General features: G+C 30.2%; 4 protein-coding genes across 4 annotated transcripts; 2 read left to right on the top strand and 2 right to left on the bottom strand.

Annotated features, from left to right (window-relative positions):
• Positions 1 to 89: 89 nt before the first annotated feature.
• Positions 90 to 3070, bottom strand: LOC133320874 (uncharacterized). Its single transcript, XM_061529880.1, has 6 exons — positions 2817 to 3070; positions 2086 to 2226; positions 1494 to 1619; positions 1219 to 1419; positions 869 to 1111; positions 90 to 440 (listed from the first exon to the last, which is right to left on the bottom strand). The coding sequence occupies exons 1-6, from the start codon at positions 2973 to 2975 to the stop codon at positions 276 to 278; spliced, it is 1035 nt and encodes a 344-aa protein (XP_061385864.1). The 5' UTR covers positions 2976 to 3070; the 3' UTR covers positions 90 to 275.
• Positions 3071 to 3846: 776 nt separating this feature from the next.
• On the top strand, positions 3847 to 4778 carry LOC116779141 (uncharacterized). The gene is made up of 2 exons (XM_061529881.1): positions 3847 to 4506; positions 4594 to 4778. The coding sequence occupies exons 1-2, from the start codon at positions 4173 to 4175 to the stop codon at positions 4755 to 4757; spliced, it is 498 nt and encodes a 165-aa protein (XP_061385865.1). The 5' UTR covers positions 3847 to 4172; the 3' UTR covers positions 4758 to 4778.
• Positions 4779 to 4862: 84 nt separating this feature from the next.
• On the bottom strand, positions 4863 to 8146 carry LOC116779140 (E3 ubiquitin-protein ligase MSL2). The gene is made up of 4 exons (XM_032673320.2): positions 7322 to 8146; positions 7035 to 7244; positions 6573 to 6747; positions 4863 to 6293 (listed from the first exon to the last, which is right to left on the bottom strand). The coding sequence occupies exons 1-4, from the start codon at positions 8048 to 8050 to the stop codon at positions 6115 to 6117; spliced, it is 1293 nt and encodes a 430-aa protein (XP_032529211.2). The 5' UTR covers positions 8051 to 8146; the 3' UTR covers positions 4863 to 6114.
• Positions 8147 to 11202: 3056 nt separating this feature from the next.
• LOC116778925 (tsukushi) lies at positions 11203 to 19428 on the top strand. The gene is made up of 5 exons (XM_032673022.2): positions 11203 to 11558; positions 16257 to 16443; positions 17327 to 17885; positions 17962 to 18041; positions 18229 to 19428. Exons 1-5 carry the CDS (start codon positions 11542 to 11544, stop codon positions 18430 to 18432), a joined length of 1047 nt encoding a protein of 348 aa, XP_032528913.1. The 5' UTR covers positions 11203 to 11541; the 3' UTR covers positions 18433 to 19428.
• The last annotated feature ends 99 nt before the right edge of the window (positions 19429 to 19527 follow it).

Genomic DNA, 19527 nt, shown 5'->3' with positions numbered 1-19527 from the left:
ACACGTTTTAATTAATAAATAGTTTACTAGAGTCTAGACGGTAATGCCTACATACCCACATAGAGTCACCTCATTAGTAACAAGAATGACAATATGAACAAAAAGGTTCTATTATTTTTTTACACTTTTAATATGAAATAACCTAAACATTACAAAGTAGAAAAATCATAAGGATACAACAATACATCTATTCTGAATAAAAGAATATTCAGTATAAGTATAATAATTATAAAACTATTGACTGCATCCTTAGACATCATAAAAGTACGTGTTATTTATCTCCAATGAGGTGCCTTACAAGGTCTTTTAGGCTTCAGTATGATGTTGTTTGTTTTAGGTGAAAATAGATTCATGACCGATGGGTATTCTTCTTGACCTGTATTCCTGTACAGTATGTGCAGTCTCTTATCGTGTTTCTCTTTTATTACATCAATTAAATCCTGGAAATTTAACGTTCGATAAATTAAACTATTAATTGATTGAATTGGTTTTGTCAGTTATCTTTTTACAACGCTTGAATCTTTACATTTCCACAGCTATAATGAGCAAGGCGAATGCTATAGATGCTGATTTAAAAAAATCATCTATCTTAATTACCTTCGTATGAAAAAATTTTAATTGGACTTATATTGTTTTACATGCCATTTTGTGTGTGACAACTTTAAGCCTTAGAAATGGAGAAATTGATGTAATTGAAACTTTTACGCTTTTTCTATGTTTGTACTAATTTAAATCTTTTCCATTTGTCATAAACATATGGAAAACAATGGATTCAACATATAGACCGTCATTATTGACAATGGATTATATAAAAAATAGTTTTTTTTTTCTACTATAGTCGATTTTTAATTTTCCTTTAAGCACTTACATCTTTAAATAGGGCTTGCTCTTCGTTTTTAATTTTCGAAGAAAAAAACGATGTCGTAGCTTGACATTTGCCGAAATTGGGCGACAGAGATGTGGTCTTTTTGTTAACGGTATCCGGCAAATCAACTTTAACTTCATATTTTTTTATTAAAGGCGATTGAGATTTTTCTTTCTTGCAATCCCCTACTTTTCTGTCTGTTTGAGTTGATGCGTCTCTAAATTGTCTTAGTGTTCGCAATGGGTACTACAAAATTTTTTTATGTTATAGAAGATGAAAAAATTACTTTAGGTACCAAATAAGTGATGGTGTTTCTTGACATGCGTATTATTAATTTGGGATGGTTTTTTTACCCGTAATCTACTCCGTTGTAATGGCTTCTGTGACACTTCCCTGTTACTTGGTACTAAATACTCTGTCAGATTGTGGTTTCGAGGTATACTGTAAGTTCGGCAAAGACGTGGCACTAACGGTCTGGGTGGCGATGGTGAAGCAGCTATTTGTCTCACTCTGGCTGACCTTTTTCTTTGTTGTTTACTTTTACGACATGGTCTCTATAGTAAATAAACACAAATTGTAATGTAAAAATATCACATACAAATAAATAAGATAGCTATAAGTTACTTACCTCCGTTGAAGTTTCCCGATTGTGGGAAGACCATAGATGTGGAAGCGGCTTGGGACACCGCGCTTTCGATGCTATTGGAGGCGTTGAACAACAACCGACACAGTTTGCACTGCGAAGCTGATGTCGCTGGTGACATTACGATTAAATGAATACTTCTATTGGAATATTAAGCCAAAAAAAACGCATCCAAATTCTTCTCTGTTTCACGGACAATGCTATTCCATCTATTCTCTGTTATCAATTAATATTCAGTTAGTAGCCATTGAAGACTTAAAAAAGTATATACATATAATATATATTATAAACCTAATTCCTACAAGCTCATGTTGCATGATTTAACATTAAAAAAAACTATTATATATGTTATATAACTTGGGTGGTTGTCACAAATAATAGACGTTACATTTTGAATAAATTCCACGTACAAAATCGTCTTAATTAAAGCTGTTTATACCTGTAACACAGTTTCGTTCATGGTTCTTATCGTATTGTTATTAAACATATTGCTTTACTTACAATGTATATATAATAATATACCTACATATGTTCTTGATATAAAAAAAGTGATGTTAGAGCTTCAAGAGACTCATACATCATTTCTACCTGGGTCGAGGTGGGAACACTCTGGGTTCGTCTCAGGCTCACCGCCACCGGTCTCCGTTCCGTGGACGTGCAGCTTTATATTATTGCGTTCTAAATAAGGCTTGATTTCTTCAAACCATACATCGCAGAGCTGTCAACAATTTTTCACATTTTAGGAGTAGAAATCCAATTAATTTTAGGACTCCTAGAAATAGATCCACCTTCAATATTGCATTTGCCTCTGTCGGTATTTCCAAAGCAATGTTTGAAGGAATTAAATTGAAAATGTCATCAAATATGTAAATTGAATCTTGATCCTTAAGTATAGGTTGTCGTGTTAAATTTCATATATTTTGGTATGCTTAGCATAATGATAAATAAATGACAAACCATTAAGGCTCTGCATGCAGTGTGAAAACAAACTTGGGGCTAGGATACAGGACTAAAGATACAGATAAAAAGTATGTTTAGGTGTAATAAGTAGGTAGATTAAATTTTACTAATTACACATTTCTTAAAACTGAATGTGTGTATCTAGTGAAATGTAATTTAAAAATACTATTTATTATAATAGCTCCTCGTCGTTCTGTAGAGAAACCTTGACGTACAAGAAATTGTGATTTTATCATTTCTTTTAACAAACACGTTGAGTAAAATTTAAGATTGCCTACTAGATAAAGCCTTCGCTGTTTCTGGAACTAACAAGTCATTTAAATTGCGGCATACATCATCAGGACTTACCCCAACTAGAGCATTTTCTAAATCATATCGTAAGGCTTTTGGTATTTTATTTTTATGTTTAATTTGATGTTTTCCGCCACCTTCGGAGGATTTAACGGAATTAATTGGCGGCCTTTGAAAACTCTCTTTGGCCAAATTTACTTTTCGAGCTTCTGTCATTACGCTATTAACATTGTCTACTAAGTTTAGATGAAGAATATTTGGTTCAGATAATTAAAATTGAAATTGTTATATAGTTATAAAAATCATTAAAAACTTACTGTCAAAATATAATCAAAAACGGCGAAGGTATGATTGAAGTGTCAAGTGATAGTTTTTACTCTTTATTATTTTGACATAACTCCTTGGGCAGTTTCGTTAGGTTAGTTATATGAATAAATAACTAAGAAAATTACGAAACATTAAAACAATATCATTTCTGTATATTGTGGATGTTGGAGAAAAAACTGTATGTTAATTTGAACGACAGGCGTTAGACATTAACGACGAAGTAGCAGATAAGTACATTTCTGATTTCTATGTTAACCTAGACTGCAAATGAGAAAATTGTTTTTCCGGTGTTTTAAGACAGACAGCAATATAATTGGCAAATAGAATAAAGAAATATCGATTTTATTACATATTACTTATTATAAATTTAAAAGTGTGAAGATGTGTCTGTTTTTAGGTACACGTCACAAATCCTGCACTGATTTGGACAGTTTTTTTTATACAAGATATTTAAAGTTGCTATGTAATTATATCCGCTGTTAAGAACTGTGACGGTGACGCTATCAACGCTAAGAGGGCTAACAGCTTCAATTAAGTCTAAAAAAAACAGTTACCTACCACATAGTTAATTTTATCACAACAGTCATTTATAAACTACGACATCAGCGGCAAACAATGCAACAAACATGAACAGAATCAAATTCTGGTTACGAAGAAAACAACAGAATTCTTGGAACTAGTATAGAACTTGAAGTTTGACGCCCGTCGATATTTTTTTTTAAATCCTCATCCAATCAATATGGCGCGACAGGTGAAAGAATATATATAAATGACAATATTTTAACATAGAAACCTATACGTAATTATTCAATACATTTAATTTGTAATGAAATGATTAAGTGATATGAAAATAATTCAAATTATCAATTGATTTGATTACGCTTTCATTTATGAATTTAAGCCACAACTCTTCTCATATCAGGCAATAATTAGTCTCAGAATCGATTTGTAAGAAAAATATATAAATTTGAGGGTAGACGCACAACGTCCTGTAACGTGTTAGCATCTAAAGTTTGAGTGGATTGTGAAATGATAGTTTGCACTTTGCTGTTTTTTTCTCAATTATAACTAATTCATTAAAATAAAATGTTTGGACCGTCATTATTCCGTACATTAATATTTGGTAGTGGTTCAATATTAAGCGGCGTCACTGAAAAGATTATCAAGTTAACCGAATTAGTGAGCGTCCCACAGAGTGAAACTATTAACGAGGTGTTGTTTTACGGATCGGAGTATGAAGAGAAGAAGAAACAGCTGGGATTAAATAATCTATTCTGCATTTACTACGTCATAATCCAGGCGAGCTTCACGATCGACGTCTGTGTACCGAGCCTTACAAGCGACACTATATCGAAATGCCTCATTAACGTTCAAAAAAAGAACAAAGTCAAAATTCGGATAGTCGTACACAATGAACATGGTAACTATGATTGTTTTCTGAAATCGGATATCGAAGTCAAAGTTATTAAATCCAAACTGAAAATGGAGCATGAATATTTATTAATAGATGCGTCGCCGGAACAGGAGGCCATTGCGGTCATAGGTTCGCTAGATTACGAAGTTGCTAGAGTCAATTCTAACAGAGACACGACGATTATTACATCTGAACCTATAGTTATTGAGGCTTTGAAGAGAGAGTTCGATAGGGTTTGGATCTCATCAGATACTTGAGGAGGAGATAAACGGGACTACCAGGAGCATTGAGATTATATTCATGTCAATTTTTTTTTATAATGTAACTTCCTGAATAAAACAAAAGCGAAACGAAAAAAAAAATAACAAAAATAATTGATTTTATTTCATTCCTAAGACAATAATTGCATTAATCGATCATTAATACTTATACAATTAGTTTTCACATCAAAAAGTAAAAACCTACACAATTTCATTTGTACTCAAGTGCTTTTTATTTACCAAAAAACTTTAGCTGGATACAAAATGGTTTCGTATTATTATCGGTGATAGCATTATCACAGATACACTTACAAATAACATTTACACACAAAAACTATATTGCAGTCAACCAATTCAAGAATATAAGACCTTTTTTTTAATCTGTACCGAACATTTTCAAACAACTGTCATATAATTATCTTTGGCCAGGCCTTTGAGATTATTTAATGTTCAGATAAACCATAAATTATTATAAACAGATCGTCAGCCATTGAATGGATGTATTAAATAAATTCTCAAGCAATATAATAAATTAAGAATTGTTTCATTTTAACATCACAACTGTAGTGACTTACAAATTGGGTCTCAATTTTTTTTTTTTTATCAAACTATACCTTTCCGTAGTACGAAAAAATCAATGCGCTGATTAACAATAAATACCAAAATAAATATAGAACGTTTGTGTAATAACAACTAGAAAATCTTAAAATAATGCAGAGTCTATACAAGATCTTACAAGACATCTTTAAATATTATTCGGCATTGGTATTTTCAATACTTATCAGCTAGAAAATAAAATACACATTGGCATTTCGTTATCCATTAAAAAAGTTATATCGTTATAATATTAGCATTATTTTATAGTTAAAATTTTTAAACAATCGTAAAACTTGTTCATCTTGTACAAGAATAAAATTTACCACCTTGATTGACAATATACAATAAGTGTACATATACATTACTTGAGGTATCTCACAATGGGCCCTATTTATGTATGCCTAACATCAATCATAAGTATTCCTTGATTATATTATTCAACAATTGTACCAATCCCACTGTATATCAAATAGTCCTTCTCTGTCTCAACATATTTCCGTCTCAGCTTCTAATTCACTATATTCCGATAACAAGCTGAAGAACAATACAAAAATTTAACATATTCAATAAGTCCATAGCGACTAGACACTCCAATGAGCCTTAAATGCAAGATCTAATGTCACTGCAACGGTCACTTATGAGGAAATTTTATAAAAGTCCACTTTGTAATGCCAGTCTTTACTTATGACTTCACAGTACTTTGCATTCCAATCACTTTCCACATACAAAGCTAGTCACTTTTCAAGGAAAGTTGTTGTCATACATCCACTTCAATATCACTATCTTGGCCAGGTGACGCTGAACACTCTTGAGGGGAACACTGTGTGTAATCATGAGGAGAACTCAGATCATCTTCTGGTGAACCCATCATCTCTTCGTCCATCATTATAGAAGCTGGCAAGGAAGGTGATACTTCCTGTAATTGACTTGTGTACACTGGAATAACAATATATTATATGTTACTTTTTTATTCACAATTCTATTATTATATCAAAGGAGTGAAAAATAAAATGTTAAAAATTTTGGTTAGCAACAAAAAATTACAAATGTAATAAGATTTAAGACTTTTGTGAGTGTTCATTTAAATGAAACTAATGTTAGTTTCATTGCAAATCTAATGTTTAACATTTCATGAATAAAACAAAGAATTAACTTAGCAAATGTAATGTATAATTTGCTTTTGTTTATTTTTAATTGACATTTATATGTAATTACCCTTAATATTAGAGGTTTTCAGTTCTGTGGTGTAAGTTAGGGAGTCGTCCATAGAATCCATGGTCAGTGTGTCAGGATCTAAGCTATCCATAGATCCTGAACAGGAAGGAGATGTGTCCGGATTTGAATTGATCGTCAACTGCACTGTCTCCAGTTGAGGTATGTGTGGCCGCACCTTTAAAAAATGTTTGGACCATGAATATTTTTTTTATAGTTGGTTTTGTATATGGTATTCTTTTTCTATTACTTGGTAGGTTCTAAAATTAAATACCTGTATAGGTTTTAAAATTAAATATATTTTAAACATCAGACAATCAATAATATTTAATAGACATCTAAGTCAATAGGACTCAGATAAAAAAGTATATCATAGGAATTTTGAAAATCCTTTTAACGGGAAGGGAAATAAATTTAGATGGTAAAATTTACTTTTTAAACATGTGATAATTATAGAAGGAATACCTTCATCCCATCAGGTCTATGAGGATTCCTACAACCTTTACATTTGCACTCTGTACAAGGTTTACTTTCGACATAACATGGACATCTTTGTCCACAACATGTTAACTTTCCGGGAGTTGCAGTTGCATTTCCGCATCTGCATCCTTTTCTTTTACTGCTGGTGGAGGTACGAGACCTATTTGAAGGTTTCTTGAAACCTAGTTGATTTGACTGAAATCATACCAATAATTTATATAACAAATATGAAAGGAACGTAATACCTTATAAAAATATCTAATTGTCTATACTTTGCTTTCTCTTGGACTGCTTTCTGCCTGTGAGGAATCTGTTTCATCAACAGCTTTCCTTTTGATTGTGATTTTGTTACCTGAACCTGCATACATGACAGAGTAAAGTGGGGACCCATTTGACATACTCCTGGAATTTGGAGAATCTTTACTTGTTGATCTGCTGTCAGAACTACTTGAGGTTGAGGCAGCTTGGGTTTGTGTTGATGTTGAATTTGTATAGACACAAGGTAATATACTATATGCCGATTTCGATAGACCTGCTGTGCTTTTATAATCATCGTTAAACCCAGCACCTTCTTGTATCAAATCTATTAAACCGGAACTAGCTACAGTGCCGCCATTTACTCCAGCAGCTATTTCGTCTTGTTCTAGTAAAGTTTTATACGTATCTGTGCCCATAAAATATTCACATAATTTCTTATAACACTGAAGAAGAATACGAAGTTGTAAATTTTCTGTATAGTTTTCGTAATCTTTACACCAATTGCATGAAGGTTTTAACTTTTTTCTACCACCTTTACAACTTTTACAAACATGGTGTTGGCACCCAGAACTCGTCGGAGTATAAGGTTCTTTTAATAAGTTCCCACAAACAGTGCAAGATAGCGATTGTCTTAAATAAGGAACCAAACGAAACAAATCTGTCCACGAACTTTTATCCGCTGCGTCGGCTAAAATAATTAGACGACAAGTTGAAACATATAAACTTGTTGCATTCATCTTCATTTATAAAAACTTTATTTCTAACATCAAAAGTCTAATTATATTGTTTGTACACCAAAATATTATTATTACAGGGGCAAAAAGCCGCAAACGCTTCGTCAAAACTGTCAGTTGTCATATGTCATGTCATATATGTCATACGTTATGTCATTAATAATTTTAAGTACACTTGCAAGTACGGAAATAAAAATAATATCTTCATTTTCTGTTAAAGTTTATAAAAATTAAAAATAAGAGTCAAACATAAAAATATAAGCAAATTGCAACTTGCACCGAAACAAAATCTTATTTCTACTATAAATAAAACCTACTTTACAGATAATGTATACACAATAACAAATCGTAGAGTAAGAATGTCTAGTTTATATTTATAAGTTATGACACAGAGTAAGAAATGTGTTTAAACTTACTTAATTTTATTTATAATTTGACATACAAAGATGCCTTTTTTAATATTTTTACGAAAAAGAAATTACATAAAAATTTAATATCGATTAATTTGATGTGTATTGAGAAATACGATCAGTGTTCAATGAATAGAATGCGTATAATGTGGAATTCAATATTTTGAAGTCTAAGAAGCAAGAAGATAAATTGCTTCCTATTTTGGATTGGTCAACACTGCCTTAAATTATTCAAATCTGATAATTTGTTGCTTAATCGACATTTTATAAAATTTTAACAAAAGTAATAAAATTTTACATTTTAACTTTTAAATGCAATGCTGAGAACATAATACCACTTCTAAAATACCGTATGTGAGCGTAGACCTGAGAAGATAAAATATTCTCACCTGTAGGCCATCTTATTAAATAAATTTCTAATTATTATGTTCTTCTTGCCATTTAAGCGAAATAAAATTATTCCTAAGAATGTTTTTAAAAAAGTATAATAGCGCCATCTAGCCACAGCGAGATGAATTATTTAGATACCCTTTAGGGACATGTTACTGTTATTTTGGATAAGTATTTTATTAGGATGTGTAATAATAATGTTCGTAATTCAATAGTTTTATTGAATCTTATTATTGCAAAGACGTCTCTCATAACGTTTGAACTTGGTACAATACCTCTATTGAGACGGAAGTTTAATCAAAAGAAAAATGTATGTTTTTTTAAATAAAAATATTGATTTTGAAATATTTGGTTTCAGCGACGTTCCTAACAAGTAACAAAAAATTAATTTTACGTATCGTAAAAAAAAATACCTCATTCATTTTTCTCAATCACAAATTACAGAAAAATTCTGTTATTTATAAAAAGTTATTTTTCAATTAATAAAATTAGGATTTTTAATCAATGCTCGTTGAAGGAAAGTACAGTTAATGATTTTCAGTTTCTCGTAGTACCTAACTAGAATTTTATAAAATTATAGCTTTTCCTGTAAATCTTCTAATTAAAGTCTAAATCTAAATTTAAATCCTAATTACGTTAGTATTAAAATTCCCTATATATTTTTTTAAATTGGTATATATTTATTTCTATAAAAAAATTTCGAATATCGTGAAAAAAAAAGAATCTGTTAATTCCTACGGCATATTCATTAAAAAAAATGATTATTATAGGTAAGTACGTATTTTTTTGAGATCTGATATTTTTAAAGTTTTTTTATTTATTTATTTTTTTTGAAAATTGCATCCTCGGTGAAATTTATGAACTACTTTGAAGTAAAATCTGCTATAAATCGGAATTTTAATGAGAAGAGTAAAACTTCCCAGCCCACAGTTATTAGCGGTCCCAGAATAAATACCATATCTGCAGTTGTTCGGTTCTTCGAGGATTTGAGCGGAGTAATGTACAGTAAATGAATGTACTATTAAATAAAATTAGCTCTTCTGCTCCGTATGCTCAACACAAGTTTACATTGTCACACTATATCCCAAACTTTACTCGTTTCTTATACTATAAACTACGTTATTGAAAAATATGTAAAAAATTATTGTGCGGGGAGTACCTCCGCGCCGAAGAAGTGTAACTTCGTAATGTTGGAATGAAAACAGGAAGGGGTAGAAATAGATTTTTAAGGAATTTTTATTGTTTCTTTAAGACAAACTTTATTAACATTACTTACAAGTCACAATTGATTGCTCGCTTTCGTCGAGCACCACGCCTCTCTCGCTCTGTCTTTTCTTATCAAGGACCGTTGAATGTTTAACGCAACCTTGTTGGAAGTCGCATAAAAACTTGGGGTAAGCATATTGTTAGGATACAGCACGAACGCGATATTCGAAGAAACTTCACTACCTTATTTAACAGGATAGACTATAGAGGGTAGGCGTGAGTTCGGCTGAGTTAGTGCACGTTTGGACTTTTAATAATTTTCAAAAGAATCCATAAAATTTATTCAAATTATACAATCATAATATAATTGTAGTACGAATTTAGCCCTTCAAATGAAAATATTATAAGACGATAGTCTTAACTCTTAAGCCTAGATTTGTTTACAAATAAAAAAACTAACCTATTTAATGAGATTCCGAAGTTATAATTTCTTAAGAATATATTCAGTATTTCATTGAGAAACATGATAAACTGAAACACAAGAAAAATACACAGACAAGTTTTTTAAACATTTATTTGTGTATTTAGAAGATCTCTCTTTCTTGTAGAGGAGATGTAATATCAAATATTCCAAATCTACCACAGGAAGATTTGTATAGTTAGTAGAAAAAAATATCGAATAGCCATTAAAAAGATTAGTTTTAAAACATTTTTATAGAACTAGTATTAATGCTAATTCTTTGAAAGTGACTATCACAAAAGTTTCATAGTTTCGCATTTATTTTAAAATTGTTTAAAGAATCGATATTCAATACTATTAAAACTATTATGATTGTGTTGGTACCAGTGTGTACGCAAAATAAAAAATAATAGTTACCTATTTAATAAACGGAAAACAGAATATTAACGAATGTAAATAATTTAACGACATCATTCCTAATGGTAACTAATGATGTTAACATTTCAATAAACTTGTCTCCTTCGAAGATTGTAAATAAGGAATGCTTCATTACAATAGATAATGGCTACCTAATAGACACGTTACGTTACAATAAAATACACATTCATGTCAAAAATTAAAGTCGAAACAAAGACAGTAATTTACTTATCTTGCACACACTTCAAGAATAAACATAATCAGTCGGCCAATCGGAGCATTTAGATAGGACGCCAATTACTCTAGATATTCGGTTGTTACGATTGTTGACGCATTGTCTCTTGGCTACTTGGAGATACAGGGTACTGTAGAAGGACGTGAGATAACAGATTAGTGCGACAGTATCATTTGATCCTCAATGTGAAAAACATCTCCGCTGAAGAAGCGCTGTTGGTTTGAGTAATTGATTCAATCGAATGAGTTCTCGTCGGTGATTGCGGGTGACGAGTGCAGTGCTACGTGAATTCAGAGATTTCAAAGTGTCTGTTATATATTTTGTTTCATTGGTGATGTTGATCTCGGAGTTTGATATTCGATGATTACGGATTAATCGACGTATGTTCAAAATGTTCAAGTACGTATTAAAATATTTTAATTCCAATTATATGATCAGAAAACGATATTAATATCCACAGACAACACCTATAACATTTATTGTTCATTTTTTATCTATAAAAAGTATCGATAATGTTTGTTATTCTCATTAACTTATATAAATGTTAATGAAATATAACTTAGCAGTATATTCAAAATCTTACAACTTTATTTTTGTTTTATATGGAATGTATTAACAAATTTCTAATAAGAGAAATTAAGTTTTATGCAACTAAACCCCACTAATGCCCACTAAAGCATTGTTGAATGCCACCTCTGCTAAGTAAGAAAAAAATTATTATGACAGATAATAATTTATCATATTAAAGTCCTTTGCTTTTCTCTCTAATCTTCTCGTTAAACGTTTATTAATTAAGATTTTTAATAAAGAAATCATTAAAGTATCTATTAATTACTACTTAATGATGTAAATATTTCTTACTCGCTATCCATAAAGTATGTGCAGTTTCACAAAAATAATCTCAATAAATGAAAAAAAACAAAATCTTCTATCATCTTTAGCATCGTACCTTTTCAATTTCAATTTAAAAAAAAATGTAAATTTTAACTAGGATGAAATATCCGTGTTATTTAACAGACTGATTCTGTAAAATTTTCCTTATTTAAAATCGTGTTTTCCAACGGGCCTATTTACGAAATATTATCGTAATAATGCGTCACGATAAAAATTTGATTCTTTCAAAGAAATACTAATGATTCAGTCTTATGGAGTACTTCTAGTTGATAGCTTATTAAATTTTAAGTTAGTTAGTTAGATAAGTTATTTCTGAAAAAAAGGTACAACAACTTTTAGCAGGACCAACTTTACTTTGGTTGGTGACAATTTATATCTAAATTTGAGACGTAATACAGTCGCTACTGATAGTAACTTATCAAATTCTTGGTTAAATTCTGGACCAGAACTTCCGATTTCAAAAAACTCAATCAATCAATGTATGAATTTTAGAATTATACCTAATATCTTTTGAACTACATTGCGCTACCTATATTCAATTTGAACACGTTTATATACTTTAAAGTCTGAGCAAACGAATTTCCTATATCTACAGACTATAGGCATTGATAAATCAATTCTTCTCTCGATTAACATCGACTGGGGCGTGGGCACATCATAAAGATCAATCAGACAATTGGGGACGCTACGCATGACGTGCAGGAGTGTCCCACACAATGTACAGTTTCCGTTCGGCGTATCACTAGAGAGTAGAGACCAACAATTCTTACAGAATATCATACAAACCAAGAGTTTATATTCGTTATCGTATACAAAGAATTGCTCTAAAACCTGCTTCGTTTATAGTTATGTAAATATAACAAAAAAATTGTATTCAGTATTCGTAATTTCTTTGACTAACAATTGAAGCATCAATTTCGGGTACATGTAACTGAGTAGAATAGATTTTATGCCACCCATAGTCCACGGAGCCTTTCAGCGAACGGTGCAATTTGATGGTCATCAGAAGTAATTAAAGGAATGAGTTTGACCTCTACCAATTAGGGATCTTAAATGGATGCGACTTCGCAACGTGCTAAGATGATAAACTCAGTTACTCGTCGTTTGATTCTACAAAGGCACTATATTTTATAAACTACAAGAAAAGTTGAATTATAATATATTATCTTCCGAAAAAATATGAATGATAAAGAATATCGTCAAATAATTTCTTTACTTTTAGGTACAAAAGTTTCCGTTTACGCAAACATATGAATGATCGAAGTTGTTATAAAATTTAAAAATTCATAAATGGGCTTGTCCTAAACAATAAATGTTTGAAGTTTGTCGCGACCTTCAGGATTAATCTTTTACCAACTAAATTACAAGATAGCCCTTTACTATATCTCTATGAAGTATCAATTTTTATACTATATTTAGTTCAAGGTCTGAAAAGATAACAAAATGCATTCCGTTAAGAAATTTTTAAAGCGACTTTAATTACACGAATATTGTTCTTTACATTTGTTTATCTTTTAATAAGAGTCTCTGATATCTTTATTTTGCCTAGGTTTTGGTCTCACAACCTAATAACTATTTCTTCCAACATTTCACATACATCATTGGATTTTATTTAATAAGTACTGACAGTGTCGAAATGTAAACGAAGTCTTTACTAAGTTTTTAACCAAGTAAAAGGAATTTAATTAGGATAGTGTACACTGTGAAAAAATATTTTTAAAATGATAAATTAAGTGTTTATTCAAATATAAACAGTTAAATTATTTTATATATATAATAAGTATACCGATATTAGCTGGAATTGCCATAAACAGATAGGGCAAACAAAGGCTGACAGTGAACTAATGTTGAAAGACGAGAAGATGAGCTCTCTATTGTCGTATCGCGAGGTTGACGGTCATTATAACATGCACCACTGTTATTGCATTACTTTAGACTGACTAATTTACTATTAATTTAACCTCAATTATTTTCATTATATGAGCTGACATTAGGAATAAGTTGTTTTACAATGTCATCATGTGACGCTGTAAATTATAGATGTGCCGGTCGGCGGGCGCGACTTAATTGTAGTATTTTCAGGAAATGAAATATTTTTACTGATTTTTATATATGATCGTGAACGTGTCATTTGCGATATTATGTCAACGGAAACAAGGAAGTCGGTTTTCATTGACATTTTCTGATATATTTTTTTTGTAAAAGAAAAAATTGCCTTATGGACATATAAAATTATATTGTCGATCTAATAATAAAACAATGATACTACTGTTCCTAATATCAAAAAGTTTTTAATTGTTTTATTCAACTTCCGGTTGAATTTCAATAAAATTTCAAAAAATTATATGTGTATTTTTTTCAAAATAGATATAACCTACGATCAAAACTATTTTATAGATACATAGCTAAAAATAAACGCTCACACAAATTAAGTTTGCACTCTGATTTTTGCTCCAAAAAAAATTTAAACCTATTGATCTAAGTGCTAATCAATAAAATTATTAATAATTAGTACTATACATGAATTGTGGACGTTGTATTGACTTTTGTCTATTCACATATATTGAGGGCATGTTAATGCGTCAATTTATTAACAATGTTATAAGATTCTTTAAGTAGGTAGACCTTATCAAAGACACATGATCATTATTACCAGTAAATCCCCATGACTAGCCTATTTAGATAATCATTGCAAAGAAAACTAACACGCGGGCGTTCTATAATGCAAGTCGTAAAAACAACGATCACTATAGAGTGTACACCACCAGACATATATCTTAATGTACCTTTGCTGTTCATCCATTACTTTATTTGTATATTTTATTTATGCTATGTTCAAACACTTAAATCTAGATCATGATATCTGTGACATGCATCACAAGTTATCACGCATTTATCGTATTTCTATTCGAGTAGTTTCAAAATAGCAATAATCATAGTAAATTATCATGATTATGAAAGGTTTTCGGGGATCGATAGTATTTTTTGCTATTATGTACCTAGCACAAGAACAAAAGTACAAAATGAAATTTTGAAGGTTCAATGGAAATAAAAAAAACTATTTGATCTTACTTAAAAGACTTATTTTTTATTCCTCAATTAATTTACTAAATCTTTACCCATGTTTACTCTTTTATGTCAATCCAGAGTCTGACAATCCGGGATTATGAATTAATATTCATATTTTTTACACAGTGCTCTTTTTAGTGCTAATACTTTTCAGTGCTATGCTATACTACACATATACATATGTATATCTATATATTGTAGGTGTATTCATATTTCGATAAAACTATAAACAAAGGAGACTTTTGTTTATAAAAGTCTCTTTTGTTAAAGTCTTTGTGTAAAGCTTTAATGTCTTATTTATTTTTATAAAACAATAATATATTTAATTTATTTATTTCATTTCAATTATTAATACAACATTAAAATTTGTTAGAAAAATTACGATCGCTTTCACAAATAATAAAAATTATAGCGTATTAAAACAAAGACTTTTTAATTTTAGTCCTTTGTGTAAATTATCTTAACCGTCATTGTTTAATTGTAATAAAGTTTAAACGCTATTCACACATCTAGCATTTAAATTGAATTGTGATATTTACTCTTAAAACTGATATAAGTATGATGTAAAAATATTATACTTAATTGAAACGAACGAGTTTATCTGGATTGTATGAACTTTGCATGGGTTCAATTCAATACTTTATCTACAGCGATAGTTTTCAACGACAATGTTTATTTATTTTCTTTGAAGAGGTTATCGTTGGCTGGCCTCCTCTGTGAGTCTGCTATATCATGCAAATACAAATAATGCATTTTCCTTAAGTACCTATGTTTTTTCATGACTTACGTACCTATTAATAAAAAACATACGTACATACATTACGTACATATGATTGTGAGTTTCTATTACAATATAATGCAATTTACTTTTTCAATATAATGTTCACAAATCTTAAATTCTGTTGTGCAGTTTGAGCTGAAAAAATTTTTAATTTATATTCAGAACAAAACAACAAATAATATTTAGAATTAACTAGCTGGCTATGTACCTATATTTTAAATTACCTATCGACTCATGTCAATTCTAACCACAGATTAGATATCATTAGCTATGTACCCTACACTCAATGTTAAACGCTATTTACAAGTACTTTAATGCTATTTCCGTTTTAATGACGTTATATTTTATTTCAGGTTCAACTATTACGTAGTTCTGGTGTTGCTTTTCACTAAAAGCAACAATGGCAAAGAAATGACGGATATCGAAGCTTTGGCGTCACTACCGACGCGATGTACCTATGAATACGCTTACGAAATGTATGGCGCCCACTGTGCAGGGCTACGACTCTCAAAGATACCAAGCCTAAGAGGAGGAATTGAGGTAGTTTGAGTGATTATTAGGTTCCAAATTTTTAAATTAGGTATTAACTTTTGACCGTTATCGTAGTTTTAATGTCATTACCATGAGTGTTTATTTCACTCTTGCTTGCACACGAAATATACTTTACTTCTTTCTGTATCTTTATTATGTAGTTTATACATTTCATGATAATACTGTATTGAATATAATAGTAAAAAAAATCAAGTTTCCTATTTAAATAATATAACAATGATTATGTGTTATAACTAATATTTAAAAAGCATCACTCTCGCGGTGTTCAGCTTCATTAGCTTCAACAAAGTCAACTAATCTTGAAGTTATCTTATCAGTTTTTATCGTCCACATAATTTTTAATAACAATTTAGATTAAGCAAACTGGCATTGTTTTAAAATTTTGATAAGAAAATAATTAAATTTTCATAGCTTAGTTACAATCGAGATATGTTTTAGTTCATTGATCTGAGTATTTATTTTGTTTTTTTATTACATATCAATAAATTATTTATTATGTAACTATTATAATTTTATAATATAGATAATAAATATAATAGAAAATAGAAGTAATAAATTCTAATAATCTGTTAAAAACTACTGTTATTTGACCTTGAGGAAGAGAGTTTTAATAATGTTACTGAACTATAAATGTTTACTAATTTATACTAAACCTTGTAAACATTGTAAGTGCATCCTCATCTATTATTGATATCATCATCGTCGTACACATTATTTAAAAAAACCCTGTATAAACATAAATTTCAGTAAAATATTTGCACCAACTCACCTAAGTAGTTATTTGACGCCTATATAAACCACAAAAAATGCCTCTTTTGGTTTTCAAAACCTTGAAAAAAGGGATAAATTAACACGTTTTTTTGGTTTCCAGATTCTAGATTTCAGCGACAATAAGTTGCAGGAATTACACGCGGACACTTTGTCGTCATACACAAGTATAAAATACTTGTACCTGGCTGAGAACCAAATCTATTCGATAGATAAAGACGCATTCACGTATTTAACATATCTACAAACTCTCGATCTATCTAAAAATGTAATATTGGAATTATCAGATTCAATATTCCAATTGCCTTCATTAAGAAAGTTATATCTTAATGGAAATCCACTGTTGCATTTGAGCTTAAACGGAATGGAAATAACTAAACCTATCAAGGCACCGTTGGAGCTGCTGGATCTGTCAGATTGCAAAATTAAAACTTTGCCAGATTTTGGAGTCCTTCCCCAGCTGCTTCTATACAATATTTCCCATAATCCTCTGATTTCGTTCGATCCAAGTCCATTCAGCTCTATGTGCAAGCTAGCAAAGGTAGACGTAACGGAGTCTTTGGACAAAATAAAAGTTTGCGACATGAAGCTAACAATAATGTGGTTCCAAGAAAAGAGAGTTTACTTCCAGTTGGGTGATTACACGAGACTTAATTCTAGAGGTAAAATTTTACACTTTTTTTCATATACCAAGTAACATAAAAATTTCTTTGAAATATATATATATTTTTTTTCTAGAATACGAAAACTGTCGAAAAATGGAGTTACCGGAGAGCTTAAACATTAGCTATCATAACTGCAGGATGGCTTACACTGAGGTAAGTTTAAAAAATACTCGTACTGATCTGTTTTACAATGAAGTGTCAGGATAAACATCTACAATGTCCATTATCTTTAGAAATGCAAGGGGCTGTAGATTGTGTTGATGATATTTGTCATCGCTTTGATGGTTCTTAATTGCACATAATGGTAAATAATAATGTCATATAACTAACGTGTCTACAGATTCAAAGTATACAGACATCGCGAAAAACTTGGCTGACGATAGGGGGCGGTCTTGCCGGCTTCCTCGTGGGCTTTGTTCTCCTCTTGTACATTATGCACCGTCATAATGTTGCACAGACAAAAAAAACAACCAAAGAAGTAAAAAAAGTACCGCCGACTGAAAATTCTACAGCAACTGAAGTGCTTCTCAATGATGTCGCTTAGTTCATGAGAACTTTTATCACAGCCACCATTTTACTTTTATTGCATGTAGTTTTAAGTAAACATTATTTTTATAATTGTTTTTAAGTCATTTTAATGTAATTGAATATAATTGTAGCGTACCATATTTATGACTGTTGTTGTGAAAAAAAAATTACGTATATATTTCATAATAATATATTAATCACATTTTACTAGTCTACATGATTAAGCAATAGATTTTCCTGGCCAGATTATTAATGTAGTTTTTTAAGTATCATCTTAATTTCGAGAAACTTTGTCATACTAAAGTTTTTGAATTGAAGTAAAGATGTATAAATGTGTGAATGCAAGAACACAACAAACAACAACAAAATATCGTATTTAACCAAAGCTACAATATTATGTACGAGCAAAATATGTTTAACGTAGACCTATAGTCATTGACCAATGTATGTAATGCATAAAAAAGTTGCCATATTAAAAATAACTTTCACGAAGACAGTAAGTAGAAAAAAATATTAAAATTAACTAAATTTAGAAACAATCAATACTGATACTTTTATTAAGGGGCTTTAAAAGGCTGATTAGGGGTTACTTTAATTTAAATAAATAACTTATATTTTGTAAGATAAATACAATAGTAAAATTTCCCGAAAAAAAAAGTATATTACGATTTACGAATCAATGACTTCCGTTATTTTATATTTTCAAGTTACAGTTATTTTTAAGTAAAGTAGTCATTACATAAGAAATGAATATCTAAAAATTTTGTGGGCCTTTAAAAGGTATGTTAAAGACACAATGTGCTATTTATAATCTTTGACAATATATGTATACACAATAATATATTTTATAAGCAATGTTGCCAAAGTTAATGTGTGATTAGATTTGTTTTTTTTTTTACTTATCAGCGCAAAATAACACCACCAATTATAATTATGTCTTTAAAAAGATCAACTAGCTATTGCACTGTGATACAAAACTAATATTATTCAAATTAAATCTCTTTGGATACTATGTTTTATTTTTTATCGATTGCAACTTATTTATATGCCTCGTACCAAATCCAGTTTGCCTTCATATATATCGCTTCATTCTAATAACTTAATTTCAATA

This window comes from Danaus plexippus, chromosome 6, assembly GCF_018135715.1.
Source record: "Danaus plexippus chromosome 6, MEX_DaPlex, whole genome shotgun sequence".
Classification (NCBI taxonomy): Eukaryota; Metazoa; Arthropoda; class Insecta; order Lepidoptera; family Nymphalidae; genus Danaus; species Danaus plexippus.
Note: the sequence above shows the minus strand (reverse complement) of the source record. Positions and strands in the feature narration are given on the sequence as shown.